This window comes from Lycorma delicatula, chromosome 8 (genome assembly GCF_047948215.1).
Source record: "Lycorma delicatula isolate Av1 chromosome 8, ASM4794821v1, whole genome shotgun sequence".
In the NCBI taxonomy this organism is placed as follows: domain Eukaryota; kingdom Metazoa; phylum Arthropoda; class Insecta; order Hemiptera; family Fulgoridae; genus Lycorma; species Lycorma delicatula.
The window spans coordinates 11,761,672-11,775,059 of record NC_134462.1 but is presented as its reverse complement, the minus strand read 5'-3'; the positions used below and the strand labels follow the sequence as shown (position 1 = coordinate 11,775,059).

At 28.8% G+C, this 13,388-nt stretch overlaps 1 protein-coding gene across 2 annotated transcripts in view; it reads left to right on the top strand.

Moving 5' to 3' along the window:
• Window positions 1-12,258, top strand: part of LOC142329447 (queuine tRNA-ribosyltransferase accessory subunit 2) — a 31,599-nt gene extending 19,341 nt beyond the window's left edge. For both annotated transcript variants that reach the window (XM_075374086.1, XM_075374087.1), the window contains exons 7-9: window positions 386-502; window positions 751-876; window positions 5,781-12,258. In XM_075374086.1, the coding sequence (XP_075230201.1) occupies window positions 386-502; window positions 751-876; window positions 5,781-5,862 (325 nt within the window). In that variant the 3' untranslated portion in view covers window positions 5,863-12,258. The remainder of the gene's footprint in view (window positions 1-385; window positions 503-750; window positions 877-5,780) is intronic.
• Window positions 12,259-13,388: the final 1,130 nt, after the last annotated feature.

Sequence of the window (13,388 nt, the reverse complement as noted above, 5' to 3'; positions counted from 1 at the left end):
TGTAAAGTTTGTTGATCTCAGTAGGCGAGTCTAAAATCTGTGTGAAAAGTATGTTGTGCATCTGCTAATTGTAAAAAACATTATTTTATTTGTTTCCTGTTTAAAAGCAGAATTAACATACTGGTTCTTTGATATTATGATTTTTTAAAAATATAAAAAATGACAGTAACTCAAACAACACTGAAAATGTCATCATATCTGTTAATACTGTCTACTACCTAATGAATGATAGGTACAACATAGTTACCACTATGACTGATTCCATACCATAATGTTATAGTTCCAGGAGTTAGACCTTTAGTAGATGTTCGTATCTTTTTTAATTTATATGTATATTTATAAATGAATCTATTTTAAATTGTCATATTGTTATTTAATTTTTTAGGCCTGTGAAACCTTTCACTGGAATTCTTTCATCTATTAATCATGAAGAAGATTCCTTAGAAAAGAATGCTAAAATGGATTCAGATTATAAAATGGAAATATGCCTTAAAGATAAAATGTAAGTTATTTACTTTAGCAAATTTTTTAATTTATATTTATTTTTGTTTGGCTTACTTCTTGATGTAGTTAATTTGTATATTAATTCTTAGTAAGCGTTTCCTGCTTTGTTATGATTAACTTTTGTATGTAAATTGATATATATTATTTGCTGAAAAATTACAAATTGGACTGCTGGCAAGAAAAAAACATTAATGCTTTATGTTTGGTTATTATATAAATTGTTTTGATAGTGTGTATTTTTTTCAGATATTTTGATGATTTTTCACCTATTTTAGAAGGATGTACCTGTGCAGCATGTAGAAATCATACCAGGGCATATATACATCATCTTTATAATACAAGAGAACTTCTAGGACCTGTACTGTTGATGATGTCAGTATACCTTTTTCATTATTATTTAGATTTATGGGAATTTTGGATACTGTTTTTTTCTTCTTATCAATCTTTTTAATTAGAATGACAGATTTGTTGAATTTGCTTTTTTTTTAATTCATGACAGACTTTTCAAGATTGTTCATTTAATCTATATATGTATTTATTTATTTTTCAGCTTATGATGTGAGAATTGCTGAATCATTGAAATGAAATACTTTTTTTGTAGATTGCTATGATCTTTATGGTAACTATGTGATAAAAACCCACCCTCAGTTGTGTAATCTTCTTCACATATAATGGTATTATTATAGTCTCTACTTTTTAAAAAAGAAAAATAACCTGACTTTATACGGATGAAAAAAAGAATGGCTTTAATGATTAACATTGGTGGATTAGCTTAATTGTTTAGTATTCCACTCCTACATCCTAACCCCATAGGGGAAGACGCCTTGTAACGCTTCTGGTCGTTACAAGGCAACACATTCCTGCATGTCTTGCCCAACTTGCAGTCTTTTCCTTTTGTTCATGAGTGAGAAGTTATGAGAAAAATTTTGCGCTACACACCATAACTTGAGATGTTCTGTTAAAATCAATTATACCTAGCCTGAAATTAAATTCCTACTTCATATTAAAGTTCTCTAATTGCTATTTGAAGATTGTTCGTCACAATCTGCTAAACTTACTCAATTTTTTGGAGACTTGCTGATGGTAGGTCTGCTAGAGCATTCATCACTTTCAACGTCGTTTGCCCATCAGAAACAGTGATACCACTCTTTGTGTAACACCTAAAAGCTTGATTACTAAAAACTGTTTGAGTCTTCGTTATGGTTTTCACTTGCATGTCATCAAGTTCAGAGAAAATTTAATGCAAATTATCTGCTTAATCCGTTCATCAATTCTGAATGGCAACTTAAGCATGACAACTCTACTTATACATTTTACTTTCATGGCTACTAAGCAGTGACTGTCTACAATGGCAGCAATATAGTGGATCATATGCAATCAATATGAGTTAAGGTCACATTTCACGATGGTCCCCCTCCAATACTACAACTGTTTATTGCAAAAAAAAAAATAAATAAGTTTTGATACTTTTTGATCACACTTTTTGTAATGAAATAGTATGTCTACAAAGCTCCAAACCTTTAATGAAGAGACTTGTAATTTATGCAGTGATCAAGAATATCTTTATATTTTATTACAAAAGGTGTGATCATTCTTCATCATTACATACAAAAGTCTATTCATTAAAGATTGGAGCTTTGTAGACACACTCTGGCCAGCAGTTGTGTCTTTTGTGAGCAGTCCTGTATTACATAGAATGAAATCTATTTCTCTTTATTTTCTCACATTTTGTGTTAGATATGAGAAAATATTTTATTTGTATAATTAAAGTTACAAAAAACTTTGTATTTCACATAAATTAATTCAGTCTCAATACAGTAGATATATATATAATCAGATCTAATTAAAATAGAGAAAAGACACAATTAAAATAGAGAAAATGGACTGAAAATGAATAATTGTGTCTTATTAAATAACAGTAACACCTTTTAACAGTGCCTACAGAAGCAGACTTTTCTTCCAAAATATTGTGATGAAAAGGTTACAGTACAAGACATTACTGTAGAGTTTATTAAATATATCATATCATGAATTATTGTACTGTTTTTCAAAAATCTTCTGTGATTGAAATTGAATGTATGAGTTCCGATTTAGTTTTGTAATTACTTTTACTTTATATATTTAATTGTTTATTCTTCCTCTGTAAAAAAATATTCAAGAAAAAACTACTTCCTAGTATAGATGATTTATTGGGGTATTTTATTTATTAAGTTAAATGTATTTTTAAATTAAGATCGTGTGATTAAAGTATAAACTAGTAGACTGCTGCATGTGTTTATTTGTATGTTTGGGCAATTATTGCAGGTATATTTTCAGTCAGAGAATCTATTATTCTGCAGCAACACTATGTAATTTCATTAAAATTATCTATATTCTATTTTTAATAATATTGCAGTGTTTGCATTTACAATCAATGAATTTTTTTTTGTAACTTTTTCATCTAAATTTTTAATTTTGTGTGTGTGTATATGTATGTATGTGTGTGTGTGTGTGCATGCATGCCTATATAATAAGAATGAAATGGTTGAAAAAATTTACTCATCTTTATAATTGAAATGAAGAGTCCAAAATATGAGTTCTATGAAAATTCAATGTAATGTTTTAGTAAAATTAATAATTCAGTAATATTGTACTGAAATTCAGTATAATTTTACTGTCTGCCATTAATTTTCATATATCTTAAATATATTCATTTATTATAAAAAATTTTCATTTCTTAAGTTATAAGAAAGGTTTGAACAATAACATAAGCATTGAAGTATATCTTAGTAAATTGATGTAATCCAATCAGTTTTAAACTTTATTCACATTTTCCTTCTGCTTTTAGATTTAATTAGTACATTGGTCAGATTAAAAAAAAGATAATGCTGTTTGTTTTGATTTTTGGTTTCTTATTCATCTGGTAGAGTTATATAAGATAGATTATGATGTGGAATATTTTTCTAATTATTTACATGCTGCGAGTATGTATCTTAGTGTTTCCAAACCTGTTAACTTATTAGTATTTATTCTATTATACTGGAAGCATATTAACCTGATATAATAGGGTTAGAAAATACAACAGTCAATTAAAATGATATCAGGTGTTATACATACCAGATAAGCATATATATATATATTTGATTCTTATGAAATAAGATATTTAAATCTTATTTTTTGAGATAAGATATTATTTATGTATAAATAATGGTGATTCCAAATCAAATATATATATATTTTCTGAAAATTCAAATCATTACCATTCTGACCATTGTGCCAGTTAAACTCAAAAAACAACTTAATCACCAAACACAGTAACAAAAACCTAAAAAACTAATATCAATAGTTGACTTTTGTGGGATCCTGCATCATCAGGCTGTACATAATTCTATAATTATATCAAAAAACAAAAACAAAAAAGACGTAAAAACTTGAAAAATTTAGAAAACTTAAACCCTAACAACATAATCAAACAACCTTATATTGTTTGAATTTATGTTTTCTAAATTTTTAAGTTTGTATTTGTTTTTTGATTTAATTGTAGAATTATGAACCAATTGATGTAGGATCCTGTAGAAGTTGATTATTTGTATTAGTTTTTTAGGTTTTTCTATTACTGTATTTGTTGGTGGTTAAGTTTTTTTGATATATATATTTATTTATCTTTAATATATATATATATATATGTGGCTCAATTATCATAAGAATCACCAGTATTTATGAGCCATGTTCAACATAGATTAAAAAATTAATGCACGTCCATGCATATTGATGCATTTAAAATTAAAATTATTTTAGAAATATTATATTTACTTCCACAGTTTTGTGATTAAGTTCATTCAGTCTTTATCTTATAGATCAAAAGATATAGTAGATCAGGAGTACAAAAATTCCAGCTAAAGGTTGCATAACTTTCCCGGCTTTACTCTTGACAGATTTTTACTTCAAATTCGCTATTGAGTTTTTAAAATCAATCAGTTTTTTAAATTATTGTCAAGAGACAGACTTATAGGCCACATACTAAGGCATCCTGGAATAGTCGCTTTAATATTGGAAGGACAGGTAGAAGGGAAAAATTGTGTAGGCAGGCCACGTTTGGAGTATGTAAAACAAATTGTTGGGGATGTAGGATGTAGAGGGTATACTGAAATGAAACGACTAGCACTAGATAGGGAATCTTGGAGAGCTGCATCAAATCAGTCAAATGACTGAAGACAAAAAAAATATAAAAAAATTATTGTCATTCTTTTCTTATTGAATAGATTTAAATCTATTATGAAATAGATTATTTTATATTTATTTATTATCTATTTGTGTTTAATTAATTAAACACAGATAGAAAATTACTTTGGAAATCAATTTCTACAATGTTCCTAGAACACTAATTTGTAATGCATCTGCATGGACATTGTTTACCTTGATAAGGTAATGTATCCTCATTGAAATCATTGTTAAAAGTTTGCATATACAATAACTAATTGTTTGCTGTGAATAAATTAATTTATATTTTGACAGAATTTTGGTGATATTTCACTAGTTGGTAAAGGGCAAAAAGTGAACCAATGTTTACTTCATGTAAAAATTAATCTGTCGTATAATTCCTTTGTAAAGAAACATTTTAATTAAATTTTGCACTTTAATATAAAATCTGTTAAATGATAAATGAAAATTAACAAAACGTAAAATGAAGTACTGAAATTAAGTTTCATTGCAAGCAGTATACTCTGATACTCCAATATCTGATGTGGGTTGAAAATCAGGTCAAAGCTGGTTATATAGATGCTTGACATCTCAAATTTTTTGAGTTACAAGGCAAAAACTGCTAGAAATAATGTTGAATATCTCCCACCTCTAAATACAATTAAAACTTGGGAATTTTAAGTAATCTTATAAGCACGTTCGTTGCACTAAAGCTCAATTTCCCATACAACTATACAAAAAGTAAAAAAAATTTAATGGCAAAAACTACCTCTTAATGCATCTAACGGTGGCCAAGCTACTTTCTTCATTTTGTCTAAAATTGAATGCCATTCATAGAAATTTGTTAGTCATTACTGAAGAATTTATGTTGAACCAATCAGTCCTTATGTACATACATCTTCTAGAAATTTCTATAAGTTTTATTTTTATTTTTTGGATTGGTGGGATCTTGAAACATCAACATTTAAAGGTTTTTTTTACATTAGAACTACTAATAAAATAAATAATCTAAATTATAGAGTAATTTCATACAACCTTTTTTTGTATTTTATAAATTTTTTCTAGCTTTTTATTTTTTATTTATTTTTTTATTACAGACACAATCTGCATCATTATTTAGAATTCTTCAAATTTATCAGAAGTAGCATTCGCCGTGGCCTAAGTGTTGATATAATGTAGCAAAAATTTCAATTTTTATCATTTGCACTATCATTTAATTTTGTTAGTTGTGTTTGAAAGGTTCTGCTCAGTTGTAATTTCTATACACTTTGGTTTTCATACTTTTTATTTATTTTTTCTGAATTACCATACTCAGGGTCTTTTTTTATACAGGCTGAGGACAAAAAGGCATGTAGATTACATCAGTTATAATTTTTATATATTTGTATGGATTATGCTTACCAGATAAGTATTATCGATCTGTGTTGGTTAGTTTGTTTCCATTATTAATATTTTTTATTTTTTTATTTATTTAAACTATAAGAACTTTAATTTGACAGATGAATTATAGCTTCCTATATTGTTTAATTTGTAATGCATCTGCATGGATCTTGGTTACCTTTATAAGATAATGTATACTGAAATCATTGTTAAAAGTATGCATTAACTGTTTGCTGTGAATAAATCAGGTTAGTTTTTTCTTTATATTTTAACAGAATTTCTAACAGGTTTAGAGATTAAATGTCCTTATCTCCAGCCTAAATAAGGTAATATTTTTAGCGTGGTTTATAGTGATTTCTAATATAATAGATATTGTATTATTTTAATTATTCATAAGTAATAATGTTGTACATTATTGTTATCTATATCAATGCCTAATTGTGTACAGTTTGTAATATCTACATAATAAGTTCTCTTCTTATGAACTAATTGTTTTAGTTGAACAATATTTATAAACACTAAATTGTTTTTGTAAATACTGAAGTTTATATTACTATATTATTGCCCACTGAAAGGTATTGCCAGTAGTCTTTTGATTTAATTGATTATTGCTTTTAATTAGTAGATTGTTTATGTTGTAGGTGTGATATTAGTTTTTATTTATAAAAACCAGTACAACATTTAATTGATATAAAAGAATATTACATGTTTTGAGAATATTCATAATTTTAGAAAGGATTATAAAGTGTAGCCTAGCTATTTTTGATATGCTATAAGGCAGCCAGAAAAAATTCTCTGGGTTGGTTAACTGATCTGCTACATTCTTTCTGGGTCACCTATCAGCATAGAACTGGATGTATTCTTAAGAAATGAAGCATGTTAAAATTATTCAAGAAATGAAGATTAAACAGTATGAGACTAAACAAATTATGAGATTAAACAGTATGAGATAACAGTCTATGAGATTAAACAGTATGAAATCCATAAATGGACTGCTTACAACTGTCACAAGGTTTTATTCTCAGAACTTGTTAGATTTTATAAACAGCTGTTTTTACATGTACTGCTGTAAAAGCAGAACTTAATGAAAATGTGCACACTTGTTGTTTGGTCAGTATTACAGATTAAAGAGAGTAAACTAATCGCCACTTACTTAGCTGAAACAAATTATTTTTGCTGCATTGTATTAAAATAGTTTACAATAAAACCTGATACCTGGTAATGTATATCTCTGATTGTTTATAAATTGAGAACTTGCTGTGCATATGTGATATTTTTTATTATTTCAATTTATGAAAGTTATTTTGAAGAGCAAGGTGTAAGCTGTTGCAAAAAAATATTTCATTACCTACGATATTATTTCATATATTTGCTATTATTAGTCTGTTAAAGGAGTTTTGAATCAATTTCATCAATCATTCCTTCTACACTGTTAAGATTACACCTCGACTGCTGCCTTCACTGTCTCAACAAGTATCTTGTCTAATCCAGGGCTTTTACCAAATCTCAACTTGTTGCATGCAGCTTGGAGCTCCCCTACAGTAAAACGAGGGATATCTGGCACCACTGTCTCCCTTTAGTTTGTTTGAACACTTCTGGGAAACAGCCATATTATCACTTCCAGTGTCTGTGCCCCTGAGAGAACGGGTAATGCTCTTCCAAACCATCCCATAACAATTTTATACTTTGTCCCCCCATGGATCCTCATTTACTTTGTCGCAGAGTTATCTCCATCTTTTTCTCTTTGATTTCTTAATCTTCAGTCTCATTGTGTGCCCACATCTTACTAGCCGGTCACTAGCAGCTGTAGTTTCAGAGCTGGTCCTTTTCCTTCTCCATAGAGCCCTTCTAGCCCTCCAACACTCCATCGTTAGAAATGAAATTTCTGCATTCCGCCAGTAAGCCTCCGTATGGAGGCCATTCTTATTCTCACGAATGACCTCAAGGGCCTTGGACAGAACCCCTGATAGAGCATAAGCCGTAACGACACCCTCAGACAGTTTCCCTGCTAAAACTTCAGTGAATTTCTACAAATCCTTGGTGTTGAGTTCAAGCCCTTGAAGGACTGTTTATCCTGCTCATATCTCGAGCCACCTCAGAATACAATATAGAGGTGGTCACTAAGAGACACTCCTCATTGAGCACCTTTTCAAGTAATTTTCGAGTTGTTATAAATAACCTTTAGTTTTACCAATCGTAGCTGGGGCTCCATCTGTGCTTATGCTATCTAATTTATCCCATTGTAAGTTATTGTTTTCAATGACTAATTTTATTTTTATATCGTCGGTGTGCCATTCACAGTGACCCTGTGTGCCAAAAGTGGCACGCATCCTGTGGGTTAGCTACAGATGTTATATATCATTAGAGAAAAATACAACCTAATTACCTGTATGATTTTTTCAACTTGTTAATATGTTTCTCACCAAAAATAAGAAACTCAATCAAAAATATTTACTTTTACCACTGAAAAGCTAATACTATTTTTGAAAAAATCTAGCAGTACACAATGGAGTAAACAATATTCACAGTGCTCCTAGTTGTAAATCAAATAACTAAGGACAGTAAATCTACTGTTTCCTGCTCAGATAGAGCACAATGGAGACGGACCAAAAGTACATCCAACCCAAGGTACAGGGCAGCATTTGCCCCTATCCCACGTTACCATACTTCACCCCAGGAAGGGCCTGTGATACGTCTTTCCTGTACTTGGCACATGATGTCATTTTCTTCTTCATTTTCAGATTCCTCTTCACTTGCAATATTTCTCTTTGCAATTGAGGATGATGTAATTATTGGCTAGCTGCGATTTGTATTGAATTAGAGATAGTTGATCTTTCTTTTCAATCCCATTCCTTTTGCAATGTCTTCTATATATCAATTAACAGTTAATTATGGTTACATTAACTGTTAAACACATGAATTGGCCATTTTCTGGTATATATGTAGCTTCTGTAATATGTTAGAAGGCTATCATATAATGTTTCTCTTTAATAAAGTTAATATCTATTTTATTTAGTACAAACTTCTTTTGTGTGAAAATCTTTAAAACATGTCTATTTTAATGTTAAACACAGTGCAATGTTGCAAACATCACATACCACCTGGATTGTACTGGGATCTTTTTAAAGTGCTGCTGTGTCCACATCTACATGGCCTATCCATATGTTTTGGGAATTTATCCTGATATTTACGTCTACACAGGTTTTTTTTTAGATAAATATGATTGACTTGGTTCTAAAGTGTTTGTTACACTTCTGTTTTTTGCAACGACAAAATTTGGGGCAAGATGTCTTTGTATATTCCTTGCAAGAGTCAAATTTTTATTTGTGAACTGTTTCATGTTCAGCTCTGTGTATTATAAAAACATTTATCATGCAATAGTCTATAAAATGGAAAAATCATCTCATCTACCACTTTTTACTTTTTCTATCGACTGCAAAATCAGTTTTTACATGATCAAATTTGTCAAAAATATTCATATGACAGTTATACTGTTGCACAGCAAGTGTGCATCAAAATTTTTTATTGTCTTCCTTTTGTTTTCTACTTACAGCACAAAGCTTTGAAGGGCCATGGGCTGTACCCAATACATCTACACCTTTGTTGTCCTTCCATCTGTAAAATGCAAGTCTAGTATTGCTTACTGTAAATGAGAACTCGTCTCTTTTTAAATTTTTTTCATTTTCAAGTGTTGGTAATCGTTTTCTGTTAGGATTAACAGTTCAAGCATAAATGTCCATAGCCTTCAAGTTTTTATACAGCTTAATAGAAGAAAAAATTGTCTATGAAAACTACATGGTTTTTATTTTCCAAATCATTTGTTAAATCAAAAACCACCCTCTCACTTAACCCTTTTCAATTTTATTTTTTGTTTTTCTCACATAATCTTGAAATTTAAGGTTGTAAGCGATTCATCACACAACATCCAGATTTTATCACCTCTTTTTATAGGTTTATTTCTCATAAATTGTTTCATTGAGGAGTGCTCCTTGAATTTCACCATACTCATCAACAATAACATTACAATGTGGTTTATAACATTAAGCAAAATATTCAGAAAAAGAGTTTATGAATGGACATATTTTATATAATTTATCTAAGATTAATTTTTTTTGGCATAATGGAATTGTAATTTAAATTTAGATTACGTAATAAAAGATTGAAACATTTTATTGACATCTGCTTAGAGATACAACTGTCATGCAAGTCTTCATCTAATGACTAGTAATCACAATAGCTATATCTTTTGTTAATTGATGTACACAAATTAATAACTAAAAAGCATCTAATTTCTTTATTGATTGTAAGTTTAAATTGTATACATCTTTGTGTTACATATAAATTTGTATGGAATACAATGTGGGAAACTATTACAAACTAAAAATTTTAAAAGGATCTGGAGAATCCATTTTTTTTTTTACATGGTCAGCCATATCAAAATAGTTATTAAACTGTAGTACAGTTTGAGTATTACCTCTAGTATCTCAACTGATTTTATTATTTGTAGTCTTTTCACATAATTCTCTATCATATTTATCTAAAATAACGTAATTGTCCAAATTATCTGGAAAAACATCACTAGGCCAATTTTCAGGTTCTGGTTCCCTTGTGCAGTCATCAGAATCAAATCCCAGATTTCTTACAACACTTTCACCGTCTATCATCCATCAAATCCTTCAGAATTTCTTCTTCTGTTATTACTTTTGCTGCCATTTTTTGAATTAAAAAAATATCACTCACGGGTAGAGGTTACACATTGTAACCTTTAAAAAATAGTTTGTTTATTATATTATTTTGATATATTAGAAAAATGTAATATATCGTGGAAAAAGACGAATAAATTAATGTATTTTAAACCAAAAGCATAAAAAAGTTGAGTTTTTTGTTAGGTAAAACAAATCAAACGCAGGATCACAGTGACTCATGGCATGTAAACAAAACCTTGCAACAACAAAATGGCAGATCATTTACCGCTGAAATAAGAGAAATTGGTAACTAACACTACAAGTGGCAGATTCCTATAAACTGTAAAAGTGGTTTCCTATATACCTGTTGCCCTTTAAACTCATATTAACAGAAATTCAGGTGGCTTCATTATGTAAACACCACCCCACAGAGTGCCCTACCAAACAGCAAATTTACTGCCCTTCAAAGTTAAGTGAATTTTTATAATTTATAAAATCCTGGAGCTCAGGTCCTATTAAATCCACATTATAAAGAAGGAAAGCCATTCTCTCTCAGACTATGATATTATGTTAAATTCAAGCCTATTTGATATATATACTATACCTTACATGGTATATTAATAGTACCAGAGCCTAATATTTGTTTTAATGGCAAAATGATTTTATCAGATCAGTTATTATGAGACGTTGCTTTTGAAGATTCTATCACATTGCAGTTTTATTTGCGACAAATTAGGATTGGCACCGTAGACCTTGTATATATCTATTACAGAAAAATACATTTACAGATGTAAATGTCTGCCTATTTTCATAAATAGGTAGACCTTACAGAAATCCATGAACTAAAACAATGTTAACTTAACGTTGTACTTATCCATAGGGGTAAAAATAAGCTATTGTGGGTATATCAACTTAATCAAACTTCCAACGCAAAAGTTTTTTACAACCTTGCTTTCTAGATAAGCCTAAATTTTTATCGGTTCTAGTTGTTAAAGTTTTTATTGAAGTTGTTAAAAGATGAGTTAAGAAAATAGTGTATATTCTAAACTTTGTGTACAATGTAAAAAAATAATGTAATTTATAGTTAAATATTACATCTACAGAAATTAGAATGTATATAACCTTTTAGTTCAAGTTTACCTGATAATTAACCAAAGAAAGTTTCCAATTTTAACATTTATATAATACAAGATAATAGTGAACTAATATCAAAACAAAAATTATTCAGTCTTATAATTTGATACATTTTAAGCTAAACGTGAAAATTGTAGTGGATTTTTATTGTATTAAGCTGGTCTTTTAGTACTTTAGACTTAAGCATGTTAATTAATAAAGTTGAGATTGTAATGAAGTAAGTAACAGTCTAGCTGTTGTATTTTTGGATTAATACTAATCAGCTATTTACTGTATTTTTGGTTTTATTGCCAATTTGTTGTAAAACTGTAGTCTTATAAACATAATATTAAGAATTAACTTCAGTTTTAACCAAATTAAATTTCGTTTTCCTTGTTGTTGTGTTTACTCACTCTCCCCCCCCCTCTATCTGTGTGTGTGCATGTGCGCACATAATATTTGGTTTTATTAATTAATTTTTTTATGTTAACATGGGATTTGTGTTAGTATATAAAATTAAAATAATATCAAAGAGGTTTAAAATCTGGTTGACACTATGACAGCAGATTACATTTTAATAATTTATATCTTGCTAAAAAAAAAAGAAAAGAAAAAAGTGCTATCACAGAGAGTCTACCACAGTTAGGCCAGTAGATGACTTGTTAAATTTCATCTTTAATAAGTATCTCTAATATGTCTTTAACATTAAATTTAACAAGTATATATTATAATATATCTTTTTTATTTTTATAAAATAGCAGTAAAAATATCAGTGAAGAAATTGAATGAGTTTTATGAGTTATTGTTTGAGATAATTTTATTTAAAATTTTTTTTTTTTTTATGTGTTCTATTATTTGAATAATCTTGTTTTTATTGCAATTTAATTACTAAATAAACGTGTATGTTTTCTTAAATCCATAAACTTCTGAGGTCATTAATGACATGCTGTGGAACAATCAGGATGTCAAGGGAATATTTTTTTGTTTAATGCAAATTTCAAATTAAAAGTTGTCTCAGCAAAGTTTTAAAATAGTACAATTATTAATAGCTAGATAAAACATCCAAAGTTAAATAGTAATAGGAATAAGTTGTAGAGGTATTAGTGGCATTGTTTGCAAGTATTAACAGCATTACCACAGAGACATCAATAGCAGTTGTGTCTATGTATTTATTTAAAATGTTTTTGGGATTAAGTAGCAATATAAATTTATTGTAAAAGCAGACAATTTACTTATCAGTAGAATAAAATAGTTTTACTAGATTACTTTATCAGTTATAATAAAAACAAATTTGTTATGATTTTTTTTGTACATTTGTTGTGTTTAATACAGTGAAATCCCTTCATAAGACTCATTAATAGGTCATCAAAAAAGAACTTTATATGAGGATCAGCCTTATTTAGAGTTTGCATAGAGAATAGATAGTATATAAAATCTATACTTAAATTATGTAGTTTCTGCTGCATAGCATCATTTCATTTTTGGAACTGTTGCTCTTCAGCTGAATTATTACAAAACATCACTTAA